The sequence below is a fragment of the Trichechus manatus genome, unplaced genomic scaffold (genome assembly GCF_000243295.1).
Source record: "Trichechus manatus latirostris isolate Lorelei unplaced genomic scaffold, TriManLat1.0 scaffold00098, whole genome shotgun sequence".
Taxonomy (NCBI): Eukaryota; Metazoa; Chordata; class Mammalia; order Sirenia; family Trichechidae; genus Trichechus; species Trichechus manatus.
The window spans coordinates 10,304,407-10,326,007 of NW_004444034.1; the positions used below are offsets into that span (position 1 = coordinate 10,304,407).

Here is a 21,601-nt window from a genome sequence, read left to right on the forward strand (position 1 = left end):
TAAGGTACTAGTTATATATTAAACCAGTTGCTGTGAGTCAACTCCAACTCATGGCCACCCCAGGTGCGTCAGAGTGGAACTGTGCTCTGTAGGATTTTCAATGGCTGATTATTCAGAAGTAGATCACCAGGCCTTTCTTTAGAGTCACCTCTGGGTGGTCTCGAACCTGCAATGTTTTGACTAATAGTCAAATGTGTTAACAGTTCCACCAGCCAGGTATTCCTATATATCAAAAGGCCTTAGCGAAAGCTAAAAAGCCTTGTGTCCACAGGGTGGCAGTGTGACACCCCACAAACTCTAATATAATTGAAGTAAAAACTAAATTAAGAAAACCTAATCTGTTGTTCGAATCGACTTGACAGCAACAGGTTTTGTTTTGAATCTGTTGTTTAAACTATGGAATTTTATGGGAAAAGGGATAAGACCAATCTACTTTTTGTGAGATTAATGGCTTTTATACTTGTAAACAGACATACATGGCTAACTATTGATATCTCCAAAATGCAGGTTTAAGATGAGAAATATAAATTTGATCAAACAGTTCAATGGTTACTGATTCAAACCTTCTTTAAAGCTTTTAAAAATATTTCTGATAGGATTATAGAATCTTAGGACCCCTTGAAACCACAAAATTCAATGTTTTCAGCCTTTTTCCATCAAAAAACGAAAACAAAACATCACAGAACAGGTCACATTTTCAAGTACTATATATGCCCTTAGGAGCCCTGGTGGCTCAGTGGTTAAGAGCTTGGCTGCTAACCAAACGGTTGGCAGTTTGAATCCACCAGCCATTCGTTGGAAACCCTATGGTGCAGTTCTACTCTGTCCTACAGCGTCTCTATGAGTTGGAATTGACTCAACAGCAATGGGTTTGGTTTGGTTTATATACGCCCTTGACATTTCATGGAATGTAATTTCACCCCTTTCCCTCCACTTAAGAAAGGATATCAAAATGTAGGTGAATGAGAGGAACATTGTGACGGTTAAGGTTGTATGTCAACTTGGCTGGGCCATGATTCTCAGTGGTTTGGCAGTTGTGTAATGATGTAGTTTGGCAGTTATGTAATAATATAATTTGGCATTTATGTAGTGATGTAATTTGGCAGTTATGTAATGATGTAGTCATCCTCCATGACGTGATCTGACCAGATCAACCAATCAGTTGTAAGGGGAGTATCCTTGAGGGTGTGACCTGCATTATACATATATATATATGTATAATATTATATATATATATATATATTATATAATATATATATATATATACAGACTGGATGTTCTGGCAAAGCTTGCTTGCTTGCTCCATATCCTGCATCCAGCTCATCATCATCTGACCTCTGGTTCTTGGAACTTGAGCCAGTGGCCGGCTGTATTGCTTACTGATCTTGGGATTCGTCAGCTTCTGCAGCCTGTGAGCCAGCAGTCTTCTCTCTTACCTGCTGATTTGGAGTTTGTCAGCTCCTGCAGCTATGTGAGTCAGGAGAAGCCTTCAGCCAGAATCCTGACCCATGGACTTGGGACTGGCCAGCCTCTACAACTGCATGAGCCATTTCCTTGAGATAAATCTCTCTCTCTCTTTCTCTCTCTCTATACACTTCACTGGTTTTGCTTCTCTAAAGAATTCAGCCTAAGACAGACATTATAAAGATGGTCTCAAATCTTCTCTATTTTTTCATTAATCATTCTCTAACTTCCATACGTTATTTTTAGAAATAAATTACTTTTACATGCTTTACAATCAATCCTGACACTCAAGTATATTAAAATTCTTAAGTTGAGAAAACATAATCCTAGTACAACATCTCTTTGAAAGCTGGATTCCCCTTCTACAACCTGACAATCTGCTCCCATAAAGATTACAGTAGCCTAAGAAACTGTATGGGGCTGTTCTCCTCTGCCCTATAGGGTCAGTACAAATTTGAATCTACTCAATGGCAACAGGTTTAAATATCATTGACTGTAAATTTCCTTCTAATTTTTTCTCTTTTGTAAAAATATGACAAGTCAACATATTTGATATACAACAACAACCCTCAGGGAAGTGGGCTCAAAAGCAACCACTTTAATTTGCATTGACTCCTAGGGGGTGCCATTTATCAGAAATTCAAATCAGTAGATTGCTACTAGGAGAGCGTTCCACCTCAAACTCTCAGCAGAGTCAGGGCTGGGGTGCCCTGGACCTCAAGAAGCTCATAAGGCTTCAGTGCCTGGTGATGGACAGGGTGTGATGTTCTCATAAATCTTCCTGAAGGACCTGCTCCTCCTTCCTACATCATTTTTTCTTCTTTCATCTTTGTTTTCTTCTGGCCAGCTACTAGGTATTATTCTATGACTTATATCACTATCTTTCACCCCGTATTTAAAATGTAATATTGTCCGTAGTACTCCAAAACATGGGCAATTAGCAAAAGTTTTAAGTTTTAGTGACAAGCTGTTTCAGTTGCCTTCTTTGGGCTTGTTCCTATTTTCTTCAATATCATCATCTCACCTCTTCTTCCTTACCTTGGGTAAATGGATTGAATTGTGTCCCCCCAAAATGTGTGTCAACTTGTCTAGGCCATGATTCCCAGTATTGTGTGGTTGTCCATCATTTTGTAACCTCATGTGATTATCCTATGTGTTGTAAATCCTAACCTCTATGATGTTAGTGAGGCAGGATTAGAGGCTGTTATGTTAATGAGGCAGGATTAGGATGTATCTTGAGTCAATTTCTTTTGAGATATAAAAGAGAGAATATAAAAGAGATATAAAACAGCAGAGAGGGAAGGGAATTTATATCACCAAGAAAGGAGTGCTAGGAGCGGAGCGTGTCATTTGGATGTGGGGTCCCTGCAATGAGAAGCTCGTAGACCAGGGGAAGATTGATGACAAAGAACTTCCCCTAGAACCGACAGAGAGAGAAAGCCTTCCCTGGGAGCTGGTGCCCTGAGTTTGAACTTCTAGCCTCCTAGACTGTGAGAGAATACATTTCTGTTTGTTAAAGCCATCCACTTGTAGTATTTCTGTTATAGCAGCACTAGATAACTAAGACACCTTGCTTCACTAAACTTAGGCTTCTTGAGCCAGGAAGCCAGTGTCGACTATCACAGAGCTGGCACAAGGACATACCTGTTGAATGCTTCTCTGAGACAAGCAGCTGAATTTATAACGATGAGCCTTTAGGGTGGGGACAGAATTCTATGCAGTATTTGTCATCTCCCGTGTCTCAGCCTTTTCCCATTCCCCTGGATGTTTTCCTCCCTCAACATTCCCCACATCCAAAGTCTCTAAGGTGGTGAATTTATGGGAGGAATAAAACTGAATGTTCTTTAAGTGCCTAAGAATGACCTTAACTCAGATAATTCAGACTTAGCATCACTGTACCACTAATTTTTGTGTTGTGCTTAAGTCAGAGGAGTTTAGTGGAGTTATAAATACTAGGGGAATTGTGACGGGCATTTTTGAAAATAAGCTCCAGAGTGTGAGAACCAGGGGCAGTTTTAAACAGGTAAATCCATTACAAAAGGGCAAAAGAGCAAGGGCTTCTGGCCACCACTGTCCATCCTGATGCTCCAAGTGGGTCTGAGGGTGGCAGTGTAAACTCTAGATCTGGCCCTGGTACCTCCTTCCATGAAGTCAGAAGGAAATCATGCAGAACTCACTTGCAAGGGGTTCAGGGAGCTTGAGAATTAACTGTTTGAACCAAGCCTTACAGATAATGAAGAAAATTCAAAGCAGAGAATTGACCCGATTAAAGTGGCAGAGGGAAACTGCTGAATTTGTATTTCAAATAGGGCCCATTTTTGGAATTTTTTCCAGATATTTATTATTTCTAAAAGAAATATCTTTGAAAACTAATAAAATAAAAAATTAGCATAACCTAAGGACTTCTTTTAATGAGTTAACACCAATAGCTATTCTCACACTCACACCTCCCACCCACAAACAGAAAGCCTAGAGCCACCAAAAATGGCCTGTTCATGTATTTATTTAATTAATTTGTATCGAGTAGCTATTAGGTTGAATCATATGCAACTTATTTTTTTTTATAGGTAACAGATGTTTGAACATTGGCGGTTTCATATGAATTTATTAGCCAAGGAACTAATTAGTTCAAGGAATCAGCAGTGATAGCTCTCCTGCTCCCAACAGTTTACAATCTAGTGTGGAATACGTGCTTTAACCAAATAATTAAAGAGAGATGGATGTTACAGTCAACAAATAATAGCAAATGCGACAACTATTAGCAAAAGGAGCATGCAAGGAGCCACGGAACCATACAATGAAGAAGCCAAACCTAGTCTTGCAGGTTAGTGTACGAGGAGAACTGACATGTGTGAGGGAAGGATAGGAATGAGTCAACTGGAGGAGTCTTCCAGTCCAAGGGAATGGAGGTGAGAAGGCCCATTGAGGAGGGGAGGAACCAGAAGGAGTTTCAGCTGGCTGGGACATAGGAGAAGAAGAGCAGAGAGAGAAAGGCTGAGCATGCAGGCTGGGGAGAACCTTGTAAACCACCTCAATTTTAGGGATTTTAGATATTGTACTAAGGAAAACGAGAAGGCACTGTTGTGTTTTAAGCTAGGGAACAATTGATTTTTTACACTGTGTTGATATAGAATTAAACTCAGTAGGCTGCCGTGCTTACATTTCTAAGCACTACAGTAAGGTCCAAAGAAAATGGAGGGTCTAAAGTCTGAGAAAACCAAGTCTTGTGAGTGTAAATAATTTTGCACCTCTTCCTCTAGATACAGTTTCTACTTGTGCTGAAGGCAGTGCTTGTACTAATGAATGAGGAAGCAGCCATCTTACCACAGCCCTCACAGCTGAGTGGTTTGAGATTCATTTACAGGGCCTCTTATTCCCTTGGGAATTTCTGACTATCTATTTTCCAGAGGAATAGATGAAAGTACAGATTCAAGATAAAGTTGCAGGGAGGAAGAGGCCATAGTTGTCTTGTCTTGTAACACCTGAAATAAATGGCTTATGGTGGATTAGCTATTGAGAAATTCCGTTGAAAAAGCAAACAAGGGTTTTAGAGTGAATACTTCCATGAGAATTCAAGGGAGATATAAAAACAACTGAAAAAGAACAAAATGACAGGAGTATCTGATTTGCTTTGTATCATCCACACTACATATAATATTGGAACACATAGTCAGTTTGGCCAGGGACTGTGCAATTTATCTGTTACTAGCATGCAGCAGCCCTGTGATCCTGAGGCTTAATTAAAACCTATCCTTTGTATGTTGGTGGAATAAGCTACCAGAAAAATATAAATTCCCTATTTTGATTTTTTGACATTAAAACTTTTCCCATTTGATACCCATACTCATCATCCATAAACATTTTTGGAGTGCTTACGTGGTGTAGTGAGTTGCTTTTATATGGCTTTTCTAGCCATGGTCTTCTAACTTCCCAAAATGATTGGGTAGGCCACAGTCTTGCAAAGGATTGGTCAGTTTACTATGCAAATTGAGTGACTTAAAGTCCACTGAGGGGATTGGTCACTTTGTGTAGTCTTGTTAGGAAGGCCATGCCTTAAAATGGACCAGGAGTTTGCTTATATAAGGGTCAAACCCTTAGAGGTTCAGGGGACCTCACTACCATCAAGAAGAAGAGCCTGGAGCAGAGTGCGTCCTTTGGACCAAGGATCCAGGGTCCTTTCTCTGAGAACCTCCTAGACCCAGAAGAAAGAACAAACACTGAAGATGGCACAAGATGTCAAGAGACAGTGACGGTGGGATCGCTGGCCCACGTAATGAGCAGGCTGTGGTATAACACTCGCCTATGCAGGGTAGATTCCTGAGTGCATTCTGTGTAGGGGTAGTCTCTGAGGATCTTGTGCAGGGGTCTTCCTACAGCAGGGTGGAGCCAGATGCTTCTGGACAGGTGGCTTTCTAGTGGAGCTAAAAGAGCAAGAGAGGCCTGAGTGTGCCCTGTGCTGGGGGTAGCGTGGTGGCAAGAGAGCCCCTGAGTAGTGGAGTAGGAGCTGGCAACAGAGGCTTAGAAGGGCCCAGCAGAGGCTCAGCCCAGTGAGGCAAGGCCCAGCGAGGCCTAGCAGTAGAGCAGAAGCCTCAGGAGCTGTGCAGGCCCCCTAACCAGCATGCTGGTAGCCGGAGGCAGCAGTGATGTGAACACAGCATCTGACCTGAACCACAGCGTGCCTGCCCAGCGACATAAGAATGGACATGGATAATCTGGGGAAGGGTAAGTTGTTCTCCTTTGGAAATTTGTTGTTATTATTTACTGTTTGCTTTTTATAGAAAATAATAATAGCTTTCACTTTGCTAACACTGTGTGTCTTATATGCCCGGCTCTGTCACAGATGAACGTAGCACCCATAGAATGGTTGATGCCAGTGAGTATATGTGTCTCATTCCTAGCAGTCTATTGGCTGTCTAGAAGTTTGAGGCACAGTCTGTCTGTGTGTGCAATGCAGATAGAGCATACAACCTACTATATACAAGGTGCACCTACTACATGCTAATAAGTTCATATGACATTGCCAATATTTTTACTTAAAAATGCAATTCCTCATGATTCAACCTAATAACTTCTCAATAAATGTTTATTAAATAAATGCATGAATAAGCCTCATCTTTAGTTGTTAACATTTTTTATTCTTGTTTTTATTATAGTGTATCAATGAAGATGCTCTTGACTAGGTAACAGAACAATAATCTGAAAATATCTTAAACAACACAAACACCTCACTTAAAGAAGTCTGGAAGTGGGTGGGTCCAATGTTAATCAAATTTTTCATGGATTTTTATATTAAAATAATCATGGTATGGAGTAAAATGCTCAATTCGCATGAATTTTAAGGGCAAAATTGGAGATAACAAAGAAAATTTGAGCTCATCAGCAGCTCAAAGCTAGGAACTCAAAGCCCAATGCCAGATATTTGCATTGCTGGACACCGACCAGATTCTTGAGCAGTTTGTAGAGACGTCATCCCACTTAACTCGTTAATTTTCCTCTGCAGAAACTACCTTTTCCTTCTTCCTCTGAGAAACTACCAGGGAGAAGATATAAGAATACATAGTGCAGTGATCCCATAAACATGCTGGTCTTCATCATTAACTAGATTATTGAAGCCAGTTATTTCACCCATGTTAATATGATCTAGTTGGATCAACTTTTCACAATTCTAGAGGTCAGGAAAGAATAGTCAGATTAGTTAAACTAATGACATGTTTTTATGTAGATAGGAAAGCCCAATTTGCTTCCATAAAGACACCTTTTGTTTCCAACAAACCAAAGTTTAGTGTACTGCCTATACCGTGCTCAGTATTAGAGTTCTGATTTGGTAAGTCCTTTGAAGTGTAGGCAGTATGTTTCATATAGTCTGTGAAATAGCTAGTACAATGTGAATATTTATTTATCTTACTATTATAGCTGATAATGTTGTTATTAGCTGCTGTTGTGTTGACCCCTTGACTCATGGTAACCCCATGTACAAAGAGCTTGGACCATTGTGATACATAGGGTTTTTATTGGCTGATTTTCAAAAGTAGATCTCCAGGCCTTTCTTCCTAGTTTGTCTTAGTCTGGAAGCTGATAATACTATATTTAATACATTGCCATTATCCCCAAGAACTTTATTCAAATCCAAAAACTGGGAAATGATTAGTTATAGCAACAATTGAAATGCGATCTCCTCTACTTCAGGGATTGTTTCCCTCTTATGTTTGATTATTGGTATTTTTTTTCCCTCAGCTTTAAATTGATAGTGATACATTAAATATATTTCCACTTTTAAAGAAGCAGGGCAATTCTAATTAGATATTCCAGTCCAAATAGATGAATATTGGTGACCAACTTAAAACATTACCTGGCTAAAGGCAGTTTAATGTTAATGTAACATTGTTGCTGCTGCACTGAGCTGCGCTTTCTGGATGTTCTTCTGATAATGTTCCAAAGCTTGGGGCTTGAGTTAAGCTGCTTCTCCAAGCACAGTCTTTGAAACAGCAAAGTAAATATATTGTTCTATTTTAGAGTGATTTTGCAACCATTTTGTGTTCTAAGTGTTCTTTTTATTGAAGGATACAATTGGAAACTTATCTAAAATTTATGCTGCAATATTTGCAAATGCAGATCAAGTAATTGAATAAAGAAATACATATCCTTGCACAATCTGAACTCATGATTTCCTAGTTCTTCCTGTTCTATGAGTTTAAACAGTACTTCCGTCATAACAATAGCTCAATAACTTTTTAAAATAAAGCACTTTGTTCTCACATGTGGCCTTTACTTGTAAGTGGTCAAAATGTTCTCATTGAAAGTATGTGAGCGATATTGAGAAATTTTCCTTAAACATAAACAGCTAAAGAAAACAATGGGAGTGTAAATGTTTTTAGTTTGTGAGTAGATAACGTTATTGGCGAAGACTAGTTTTCTGTTCCAATTAAAATGTTAGTTTTATTTCTCACTTAATAATGAACAAAATTGTATTGTTATTGGGTGGCACTGAGTCCATTTTCAACTCAGCAATCCCACGTGACAGAGCAGAACTGCCCATAGGGATTTCTAGGCTATAATCTTTATGGAAGCAGATCATCAGGTCTTTCTTCCACGGAGCCACTGGGCGTGTTTGAACCACCAACCTTTTAGCTGAGCAGTTAACAGCTGTGCCACCAGGACTCTTTAAAATTATATAAGGATTGCATACTATTACTATAGTTAAAATTGTTGTTGTTAGTAGCTGCCAAGTCAGCTCCAACCCATGGTGACTCCATGCACAACAGAATAAAAAATTGCCAGATTCCGCACCGTCCTCGTAGCCCTGGTGGCATATTGGTTAAGAGCTTGGCTCCTAACCAAAAGGTTGGCAGTTTGAATCCACCAGCCACTCCCTAGAAACCCTATGGGGAAGTTCTACTCTGTCCCGTAGGGTTGCTATGAGTTGGAATCGACTTGACAACAATGGGTTTGGTTTTGGTTTGCACCATCCTTACTATCGCTGGTATGCTTGAGTCCATTACTGCGGGCACAGTACATTTTTTAATGCCTTCAAACCTAGGGGACTCGTCTTCCAGTACTACATTGAAAAATACTGTGTTGTGACCCATAGGGTTTTCACTGGCTAGTTTTTGGAAGTAGATCACCAGTTCTTCCTTTCTAGTCTTAGTCTGGAGGCTCTGATGAAACCAGTCCAACATGAGAGACATACCACCATGGGTACGTCTTAGGCTGGATTCTTTAGAGGAGCAAAACCAGTGAAGCATATATGTAAACATATAAATCAAGCCAAAAAACCACACCCGTTGCCCTTGAGTTGATTCTGATTCATTGCGACCCTACAGGACAGAGTAGAACTGCCCCATAGGGTTTCCAAGGCTGTAATCTTTATGGAAGCAGACTGCCACATCTTTCCTCCATGAGAGAGCTAGTGAATTTTAACTGAAGATCTTTCATTTAGCAGCTGAGCACTTAACCATTGCACCACCAGTGTTCCTTTTTTAAATATAAATATATATAAAACCAAACCCACTGCTGTCAAGTTGATTCTGACTCACAGTGACCCCATAGGGTTTCCAAGGCTATAAACCTCTGTGGAAGCAGACTGCCACGTCTTTCTCCTGTGGAGCAGCTGGTGGTTTCGAACTGTCGACCTTTTAATTACCAGTCAATCGCTTTAATCACTCAGCCACTAGGGCTCCTTATAAATATATATAGAGAGGTTTATTTCAAGGAAATGGCTCATGTAATTGTGGAGGTGGACAAGTCCCAAATACATGGGTCAGGTGGCAGGCTGGAGGCTTCTACTGACTTACATGGTTGCATGGGCTGATGAACCCAAAATCTGCAGGTCATGTGACAGGCTGAAGACTTCTTATGTCCAAAGAACCAGAGGTCAGACAATGTTGAGACAAATGCAGAATCAAGAGAAAGAGAAAGAGAGAAAGCTTTGCCAAAACCTGGATGAAGTAAAGCTTTCAGGGCCTTCATTTGCTAATGTTGTATGACTCAAAATAGGAGAAACAGCTGCAAACATCCATTAATAATCAGAATGTGGACAGTGCAAAGTATGAATCTAGGAGAATTGGAAGTCGTCAAAAATGAAATGGAACGCATAAAGATCAACATCCTAGGCATTAGTGAGCTGAAATGGACTGGTATTGCCATTTTGAATCAGACAATCATATGGTCTACTATGCTGGGAATGACAAATTGGAGGGGAATGGCATCACATTCATCATCAGAAAGAACATTTCGAGATCTATCCTGAAGTACAGTGCTGTCAGTGGTATGATAAATATCCATATGCCTACAAGGAAGACCAGTTAATATGACTATTATTCAAATTCACGCACTAACCACTAGTGCCAATGATGAAGAAACTGAAGACTCTTACCAACTTCTGTAGTCTGAAATTGATCAAACATGCAATCAAGGTGCACTGATAATTACTGGTGATTGGAATGCAAAAGTTGGAAACAAAGAAGGGTCAGTAGTTGGAAAATATGGCCTTGGTGATATAAACAAAGCCAGAGTTTGAATGATAGAACTTTGCAAGACCAACGACCTCTTCATTGCAAATACCTTTTTCAACAACGTAAATGGTGACTATACACATGGGCCTCACTGGATGGAATACCAGGAATCAAATCGACTACATCTGTAGAAAGAGATGATGGAGAAGCTGGCTGCCCATATTTGTGCCCATTTCAAAGAAAAGTGATCCAGTAGAATGTGGAAGTTATTGAACAATATCATACACAAGTAAAATTTTTCTGAAGATCATTCAAAAGCAGTTTGCAGTAGTACATCAACAGGGAACTGCCAGAAATTCAAGTTTGATTCAGAAGAGGACATAGAACAAGGGATATCATTGCTGATGTCAGATGGATCTTGGCTGAAAGCAGAAAATACCAGAAAGATGTTTGCCAGTGTTTTATTGACTATGCAAGGGCATTCAGCTGTGGAGATCATAACAAATTATGCAAAACATTACAAAGAATGGGAATTCCAGAACATTTTATTGTGCTCATGAGGAACCTATACATAGACCAAAAGAATGAAGGGATACTGAGTGGTTTGAAATCAGGAAAGGTGTCCATCAGGGTTATATCCTTTCACCATACTTATTCAATCTGTATGCTGAACAAATAATCTGAGAAGCTGAACTATATGAAGAAGAATCAGGACTGGAAGAAGACTAATTAGTAGCCTTTGATATGCAGATGACACAACCTTGCTTACTGAAAGTGAAGAGGACTTGAAGCACTTACTGATGAAGATCAAAGACTACAGGCTTCAGTATGGATTACACCTCAACATAATGAAAACAAAAGTCTTCACAACTGGACCAATAAGCAACATCATGATAAATGGAGAAAAGATTGACATTGTTAAGGATTTCATTTTACTTGGATCCACAATCAACACCCATGGAAGCAGCAGTCAAGAAATCAAATGATGTATTGCATCGGGGAAATCTGCAAAAGACCTCTTTAAAGTGTTAAAAAGCAAAGATGTCACCTTGGAGACTAAGGTGCACCTGACCCAAGCTATGGTATTTTCAATCGTCTCATACGCATGTGAAAGCTGGACAATGAATAAGGAAGAGTGAAGAAGACTTGATGCCGTTGAGCTATGGTGTTGATGAAGAATATTGAATATACCATGGATTGCCAGAAGAATGAACAATCTGTCTTGGAAGCAGTACAGCCAGAATGCTCCTCAGAAGAGAGGATGGCTAGACTTTGTCTCAAGTACTTTGGATATGTTATCAGGAGGGCCCAGTCCCTGGAGAAGGACATCATGGTTGGTAAAGTAGAGGGTCAGCAAAGAAGAGAAAGACCCTCAAGGAGATGCATTGGCACAGTGACTGCAACAATGCGCTCAAACATAGCAATGATTGTGAGGATGGCACAGGACTGCGCAGTGTTTCATTCTGTTGTACATAGGGTTGCTATGAGTTGGAACTGACTCAATGGCACCTAACAACAATAGCATACATGTTAACGCCCAAGAAGTATTTCCTGATTGGCCAAGAACCTCACTTTACCAGTGTAATAATTTTTGAAACAAAGAAATCAGAAGGATTCGCATTCTTTTCGTTCCTAGATGAACTCTGATGTACCCTTGGAAGCCCATTTTAAAAGTCAGAGGCCAAGATTCGAACCTAATTGGGTTTGTGCTCAAAGTAATCAGTTACAAATGGAAACGATCATAAATGATGTAGTTAGTAATTAGTAGAATTTCCTTTATTTATTTTTTCCTTTTCATTGTCTTCTCAGTATCTGTAATAAGGCCATTATTGTGTTTTTACTAAATACTCACTACTTAATAATTCTGATTATGATTACACAGCTCTTAAAGTTTGCGACTATATAAAAAGACCTAAGTTCTGGAGCTTGATTCTCACTGGTCAAACTTTCTACCTCCTTGACCTGCTCCTATTTCTTGTTCGAGACTACCTGCTCTCCCACTGAAGATCCCATCAGTGCTCTCTTTGCCCTTTTTGCCCATTAGAAGGTCCTTGGGCCGTTGTTTTATTTTTTTCTGTCTCTTTATTTCATGCCCTTTCTTCCTAGACCATTTAGTCTGAAAACTCCGCTGAAACTTGTTCAGCATTATAGCAACATGCAATCCTTCCGAAAATTAGCCAATGAAAACCCTATGGATAAAAAGAGGCAGGATTTCATTCCGTTGTGCTTGAGGTCATCAGGAGTCAGGCAGACTAGACAGCAGTGAACAACAACGTATTCCATGCCCATAGTGTGGGTTTGAAAAAGCAGCAATTCTGGCAGTAGGGGTAGGAGGTGATCTACAAGGTCACTGGTGGTGCTGTGGGAGACTGCAGGATTCCTGGGTGACAGCATCTTGAGAGTAGAGAAACTGCATTAAGAACACAGTTGGGGGCACTTTTGGGGAAGGAGCACAGTGGAAAACCCTGTTGTAAACTCTGGCTCTTGTATTCTGGAGGCTGGGGGAAGAGGAAATCTTGACTTCCTTTTTGAAAACTTCTTTTCACGACTAATAAAGAGGTTTCCCTTCAAGTTAGCTTTAGGTAAAATGTTTAAGTGGTCATCCAATATCTGGTCTCAATTTCTGGAAAACAGCTTCTATTAAAACACAGTGTCTTTTAGCTTATAATTAGATCTAAAAGGCTCAAAAATGCAAATACTTGAGAGAGTTAACAAATAAAAAGCAGTGCTTTTGTTAGGAACAGGAGTTAAGAAGACACTGGGTCCCTGAAAAGACTGGTGGTCCTTAAAACCCATTGCCGTCAGTTGATTCTGACTCATAGGACACAGTAGAACTGCTGGATAGGGTTTCCAAGGCTATAAATCTTTATGGAATCAGACTGCCACAGCTTTCTCCCACAGAGCGCTGGGTGGGTTCAAACCACTGACCTTTCAGTTAACAGCTCAGCACTTTAACCACTGCACCACCAGGGCTCCTTAGAATGGTGGTCCAAAACCAAACCAAACCTGTTGAGTTGAGTTGATTACAACTCATAGCGACCCTGTAGAATGGTGGTAGATAGTCCTAAATCTATGGACAGCAGGGTCAGGACAAATTGTTGGGGTACCAGACATGGATCACAGATACTCCTCTTGGAGGCCAGTGGATCTGACCAGAGAAACTTCAGCCAGCAGCTAGTGCATGGGAACCAGATATTAAGAAGCAGATTATTTGTGAAGATAAAAATTTAGGGATGTCTAGCCACGGGAGAAAAGACCTGGTGATCTGCTCCCACAAAGATAATAACCTAGAAAACCCATGGGGGCCATTGGGTTGTTACGAGTGAGAATTAGCCCGATTGCACCTAACAACAACAACAGCAGCAGCAGCCGCAGCAGTTTATGGAATGGTGGTAATGGAAATGTGCATATATCAGAACCGTGCAAAGTGACAACTGCCTATACAGTGGAAAATTGGATTTTTAAAGTAGTACAACAATCTCTCCCCTCCTACATTGTCTTCTAGAAGCTGGCCACTTCCTTATCAAGAGGTAGGATCTATTTCTCCTATTCTTGAATCTGGGCACAAATTTGAATTTAGGGGGCAGTTCTACCCTGTCCTATAGGGTTACCACAAGCCAGAATTGACTCAACAGCAACAAGTTTGGTTTTTGGTTTTGTAACCAACAGAATGTGGCAGAAGTGACTGTGTGATTTCTAAAGATGGATGATAAAAGACAATACAGCTTCTGCTTTGTGAGCTGGACCCCGTTCACCAAAGTTCTAAGCTACTACGTAAGCCGTTGGATTGCCAGAGACCATCGTGCTGTGGAAAAACAAAACAAAACAAAAAAAACCTGTTGCCGTTGAGTTGATTCCAACTCATAGCGACCCTACAGGACAGAGTAGAGCTGCCCCATAGGGTTTCCAAGGAGTGGCTGGTGGATTCAAACTGCTGACCTTTTGGTTAGCCGCCACAGCTCTTAACCACAGAGCAATCAGGCTGAGGAAGTCTAAACAAGTTCCTGTGGAGAAACCACATGGAGAAGGAAGGGTATGTAAACTTACTGATCCAGTATCATATTGTTGAACTTTTAGGTTGTTTCCAACCTTTTGTGATACAAATAATACTGCAAAAAGTTCTTTGAACACACTTCATTTTTCACAAGTGCAAATCTATGTGCAGGTTAAATCCCAAAAACCAGAATTAGCACAAAATCTTAAAATGAGAAGGATGTTTCTTTTTCGCACCCCATCAATAAAGTTAGATCAAGTGAGATATAAGAATGTACTTAAGTTTTCAGGGAAGTGTTTGGTGGTTCATTTTTTTTTTTTTTTAAATAGGAAAGCTAAAAGAAAGGTTTTATTTGGCATATATTCAAAAGAGGCAGAAGTGAGAAACGGCAGGCATGCTGCCAGAGCTAAGTCTGCTCAATTCCAAAGAATATTACAGAGTAGACAAAAGTGGAAAAATGGGCAAGCATACTACTAGAGCCGTATCTGCCTGAGTCCAAGGGACATTACAGAATGATCAGTATATACTAACATTACAAATGGGCAAAACCATTGAAAGCTTCACCTTTTCACAGATTGGCTAAAAACTGTTAAGTCATCGTGATTCTACATTTTGAATTGTCTTTCTTAATAATCATTGGTAGAAGTTTCAGTAATGGCAATCAGGAGGGTCTTCACTGGTCCAACAAATCTTACTACTCACCAAATGCTAACAGAGAAAGATAAGAGTGTAAAGTATGTGGGTCTTTTGTGCTGTTTATGATTTGTTTATTTGAAAGGTTCCCAAAAAGATGTTTTCCAAGATTGTCCTAGCTATTGTCTTTATATCTTAGGGCCCAGTTGATGTGTCCTTGTGAGTCCTTATGAGCGCAGCTCCAGCTGGGTCACATTCTCTATGCTCAAGGACAGGGAATAATGGCTTCCATGTTATTTCCTAAATCTTTCCCTCCTTTTGATCGGAGATTGGAGATAGCACACCAATAATCAATACCTGAACTTAGGATGCTAGATGGTGGCTGTGGCAGGCTGTTTAAACCACGGTACTGGTTTTCCTTGGGGGTTCATTTTGTAAGTGAAGTAAAAGTTATAAATATTATTTGTGCTAATATAACAAAAGGCACCAATAGCAACAGTGAAGAAGATAAATTTTGTTGGGGTGAGAAAAGTCCTTGGTCAAGGGACTTCATTCTCTGATTCAAAAATGTGTTTTGTAAAAAGATAGCCACATTCCTCTGACCAAGAAATTGGGTAGCTGCATATTCTTTAACCTATGTTCCTTAACATAACAAAAATAAACAAAAAGCAGGTGAACATCGGGGAATTAAAAAAACACAACAACAACAAGTTTTAGGGGTCAATGCAGAGGGCAATGGTGGTTCAAGGGTAGAATTCTCACCTTCATGAGGGAGACCTGGGTCCAATTTCCAGCCAATGCACCTCAAGTACAGTTACCACTCGTCTGTCAGTGGAGGCTTGCGTGTTACTATGATGCTAAACAAGTTTCAGTGGAGCTTCCAGACTAAGAAAGAGTAAGAAGAAAATCCTGGTGATCTATATCTGAAAACCAGCCAGTGAAACCCTATGGATCACAGCAGTCTTATCCCATTGTACATGGGTTGCTATGAGTCAGGGCCGACTCCACCGTAGCTAACAACAACAGGGGTCAATGCTGAAGTCAATATCCATTCATCTTTATGACGTGCACCTGATTTTTTTCAACATTTACTGAAAGATGTCCAGCTCAAAACAAACCTCAGGGGTTGCTCATAATAAGAATCTTATGTCTTTAGAAAAAGTTAATTACATTTGGCATTATTTTTTTAAGACAAGGAAGTTCATTTGACACTTTTGATTGTCACACAAAAAGAACAACACAAAACTATCTGGCTTTAAAGAGTTAACCCTTAGTGATCTCAAAAGTAGCTATCTAGAACATTCACTTCTGTACCTTGCAGATTTCAAATTCTTTGTTTAGGTTTCAGCTTAACTTTGTCTTGATGCTAGGCTAATTGAAAATTCTGTACAATGTTTCCTCTCTAAGACAGCTGCACTTGTACATGTCTTAGGTCTCTGTGGTGGCTAGTTTCAGCTGTCTCAATAGACCTGATAAGGCAGTATTTTAGTTAATATGTAGTAAAGTTCTGAGAGTGCTCTAGCCAACTTCCTTGTCTTTAGCTCACCCTCAGAGTATTTGTCTACTAATTTCAGCTTTGTTTGTTCTTTAATTTTAAAATATGTATTTGGCTTCAAAGGGTTCTGTTTCCCTCTGCTGCATCACTTGATTTAGGCACTTCTATTTTTTGGATAATTCTTTATTATGATCATGCTACTGTTTGCTAAAGCATAGATGGTCAAAGCCCAATTTCCTGCATAGTTGAGCCAGCCTCAAAGAAGTGAAGTAGTGGATGATCCACCAGAGGGTTCCAGTTTCAGAGTGTGCACGTGTCACCTTCTTGCTGAAATGCAATCCGCGTTTCCTACTTTGTTTGCTTTCCACGTGAAGTGCTCTTCTAAGACCTAACCTTTACTCAGTGAGTGACTTTCTTCCCCGGAAGTCAAAGGAAGCTAAGTTATGAAATAGCTGTTTTATGAATGTTATAGCTATGCTGGACTAAAAGGTCTAAATTAAAAGATCTAATTATTATTTTAAAAGGCAAAGATATTCTAGTGTGTCAAACAAAAAACAAAAAACAAATCTTCTAGCCACTCTTTCAATGGAAGCGATGAAACCCAAAGAATTCATGTAGCGAAATGGAGAAAACAAGAAGGACGGCCATCTAAAACTCCGCCATTGGTGAAGTGATGAAGGACATTTACTGGCTCATTCTGAAACTTGTCAATTTTGCAACTGTTGGCTGCATATGGATTTCTGTGGTACAGTGTACAGTCTTAAACGGCTGCCTCAAGTCATGTGTAATTAATCTGGTAAGTTTCACCACTCTAATATTTATTTTTGCAGGAACTAGAACATGTAAAGTTGTTATAACTGTCAGAATTATTTTCTTTGAGAGTTTTCTTATGAGATATGGTATCAAGTCAAGAAAGATTATTTTTTTCTGAAATAAGTTAGGAATACTTATTGCAGAAGGTAGGGCAAGGCTGTTTATTTCTTTATCTTTTCACAGATATTTTATTTGGGAGTGGGGATTGGGTAAAGGAGGCTGAAACAAAATCAGTTTGGCATGATTTTTAAAAATTTCAATTTTAACTCATTTATTATAAAATCATTTATATTTGTCTTGAAGCATGAAATAAGTTTGGCCACAGAGTAATGCCTTCTAGTTCCAGACAAAGAGTATCATTTATATTGTGGATGGAGGGCTGTATAAGGAATTGGATGACCAAGGAAGCAGATACAGGTGCCATGTAAAACAACATTTTATTTTAGAAGTGAGAATTATTTGCAAATCTCTTTATTATATCTGTGCATTTGAAAATTTTTCTGTAATGAGTTTTTTATATGGATATTGGTGTTTTTCATTTCTGGGTGTCATGCCTCCTATACATGCACGACATCTTTTCAGTTACTGTGATTTAGCTGTGCTTAAAATAGTCCCTAAGTCAACTTTGAAAACTTAATATACTCTAGCCAGGGAAAGATGCATTCTTCTTATTGAAACACAAAGGAAATAGCATGATAGTTTGCATACAACAGTATTTATAGTTATACTTTTAAAATAATGAAAGCACTCAATACAGTACTCATTACTATGCTAAATTATCGGTGATAGAATTCTGTGGTATATTAAAAAATAAATTTATTTGGGTTACACTCTTTTGGTTTAATACAACCTGTAGTTAAAAATGCTGCTTTGGCTTATGATGGGTAATAGCACTTAAAAAAAAAAAAAAAAGCTTGATATTTATACAAATTTTTATTGAAGACTTCATTGCCATTAATGTTTTCATTTTCTTACAGTTGTAATCCAGATTTAAAAATGAAAGAATAGAACTATAAAAGATTGTCTTTTCAAAAGAATATTTTATTTTTCTCTGATTATAACAGGAAAACACATTTATAAAATATTTATAAAATAGAGAACAGTATAAAGTAAGGGATAAAAGCTATAATTCCACCACTGTTAACCTTTGGTTATATTTTTCTTTCAGTATTTTCTTTCTTTGTATATATTGTTACACACAGCACCCAACACTTTCATTTAACGTTATATGCGAGCATTTCCCCATTCACTTACAGTTTTTTTGGAAACAGAATCTTTAGTATGTTTAGAGTATTCCATCGTATGAATGTGCCACCATAATTTAATTCCCTTACTATCAAAATCAATTTTAGTTGTTTTCAATATTGCAATCTTCATTTTACTTTAGTTTTATTTTTATCTTATCTTTTTGTGTGGGCTCCTTGATTTCAGGGTTTGGCAGTAGGAGCAGACAGTTTGTTCTTTTGTTGAGTTGTCTTCCGTTCACCACCTACAGAGAAAGGCACAGCTGATGTGGTGGCGACTGCAAGAGAGACATGGTCTGCCAACCTGACCAATGAATGTAATAAATGTTGTCCATCTGGGTCTCCCACGCAGAGGCTGGGGGGACAAAAGCGAGGTGAATAAACAATTGAACATAGCCATGGATTGAGGAGGAACACATGTAAAGCGCCCAAGTTTATTATAGCTTCTGAAATTTTTTCTGAGTCATTCTTTTTAGCATGGACATTTACTGTTAAGGTCGTCTTTGATTTCATTGGGTGGGTCTTGATATTGAAGCATTTCTTCTTTTTAAAAAGAAACAAAAAGATTCTTGCTCAGAGGAATGTTAGAATTGCTGCCAAAGATGCACAAATCATAGTTGTGTGCTTGAGCATGGCTGTTTTACATTAATTGAAGGATCTACATGTATTAGCTGATCTAATATTTTTAAATTCTATACGTCATGTACTGCAGAAGACAAAAAATAGTTAACGTTCTTCAGAACACTAGTATTGAGAGATACTTTACAAAAAAGAAAAAAAAGATTCATGATCAAATAATTTACAGAAATGCTTTTTGCTATAACCTCTTCCTGCAGATCCACAGGGCATAATAGCTTATTAAGGGCTTTGTTTAATCACAATTTTCCAAACTTCCTTGGCAACACAACCTTATTGTGAGTAACACCTCTCAGCAACTGAGGAGCTAGCATTGAGAAGCGCTACATTAGAAATATCAGTTTGATTCGATTAATGCTCCTGAGCATGTATGTGTGTTCAGCTTTGTGGTAGATGCAATAGGGAATACTAAATAAGTGAATTGTGTGATCATTGCCTTCAAGGAGGTTACAACACATTGAAAAGTCAAGGTTTCTATCATTAAATAATTAAATACTTTTGCAAATATGATATATTATGGTTTTTACAATATTAGAGGATGGTAACAATACATTTTTTCTTTTGATCTGCATCCAAAGTTCCAAAAGAATCAGCTAAAAGATTATTAGAAACAATAAAGTTCAGAAGTTTGTTCTGTTAAAAAAAAATAAAGTACAAAATTAATACCTTTCTTATAGATCAGGTTAAAACTTTAAAAATAGATAATGGAATAAAACTAAAATTACAAACCAAAAATCCAAAAAGTCTACAAAATATCTAGAAATTAGGATAGCTTGTATTGGTGTAAGAATAGACAGACCAATAAAACAGAACACAGTCCAGAAAAAACAATCTCTAGGGGAGTTTGGAATATGATAAAGATGGCAATTCAAACCGTTGGGGGTGGGGTGCAGCTAGCCATTTGGAATAAAAATGAAACACTATAGCACCTCCAGATTCAAATAATTTCTGGGAGGATTTAACAAATACAATTTTTATACAAATACCAGAAACAAAACAAAACTTCATCCCATAAAAATTTTAGAAGAACAAATAATGTATGAGACCACAATTATAAAAACCCAAGAAAAGTTTATACAGAGAAAAAAACAATCTTTGATGAGGAAGGGGAGGAGTGGAGAGGGGAAATCACTAACTAGAAAGTAGACGAGTGTTAGCTTTGGTGAAGGGAAAGATAATACACAATACAGGGGAAGTCAGCACAACTTGACCAAGGCAAAGTCATAGAAGCTTCCTATAAGGAAGCTTGGGGGACCAGCTTACTGGGGCCAACGGCTGGGGACCATGGTCTTGGGGGACATCTATGTCAATTGATATAACATAGTTCATAAAGAAAATGTTTTACGTCCTACTGTGATGAGTAGCATCTGTGGTCTTAAAAGCTTGTGAGCAGCCATCTAAGATACATCTATTGTCCCATCCCGCCCAGAGCAAAGCAGAATGAAGAAAACCAAAGACACAAGGAAAAATATTAGTCCAAAGGACTTATGGACCACATGAACCACAGCCTCCACCAGCCTGAGCCCAGAATTAGATGGTGCCCGGCTACCACCATCCACGGCTCTGACAAGGATCACAACAGAGAGTCCAGGACAGAGTGGGAGAAAAATGTAGAACAAAATTCAAATTCACAAAAAAAGACCAGACTTATGGTCTGACAGAGACGGGAGGAACCCCCAAGACTATGGCCCCCAGACACCCTGCTAACTCAGAATGGAAGCCACTCCCAGACTCCACCTTTCAGCCAAAGATTAGGCCTATAAAACAAACAATAACACATGTGAGGAATATGCTTCTTAGTTCAATATGAAACCAAATGGACAACCCCTGCCCAAAAGCAAAGAGGGAAGGCAGGAAGGGACAGAAAAACTGGATGAATGGACATGGAGAACTCAGGGTGTAAAGGGAAAAGGGGAGGGTGCTGACACATTGCCAGGATTGCAATCAATGTCACAGAAGAATGTGTGTACAAATTTTTGAATGAGAAAGTAATTTGTGCTGTAAACTTTCACCTACAGCATACATACGTACATACATATATATACATGTATATGAAGAAATTATCAAACCCATTGCCGTTCAGTTGATTCCAACTCATAGCGACTCTGTATGACAGAGTAGAATTGCTCCACAAGGTTTCCCAGGAGCAGCTGGTGGATTCGAACTGCCGACCTTTCAGTTAGCAGCAAACTCTTAACCACTGCACCACCAGGGCTCCAGAAGTAATCAGGCTAAATTTTTTTTTTTTGTCCCAATTTTTTTTTTTTTTTAATTGTACTTCAGGTGAAAGCTTACAGAACAAATAGTTTCTCATGAAACGGTAGTACACATATTGTTTTATGACATTGGTTAACAACCCCACAACATGTCA

The 21,601-nt window shown here is 38.9% G+C and overlaps 1 protein-coding gene across 1 annotated transcript in view; it reads left to right on the forward strand.

Annotated features, from left to right (window-relative positions):
* Positions 1–17,210: 17,210 nt before the first annotated feature.
* The window catches only part of ROS1 (ROS proto-oncogene 1, receptor tyrosine kinase), a 137,112-nt gene continuing 132,721 nt past the window's right edge, over positions 17,211–21,601 (forward strand). The window contains 1 exon segment of the mRNA XM_004382746.3: positions 17,211–17,333. Coding sequence (XP_004382803.1) covers positions 17,211–17,333 — 123 coding nt within the window.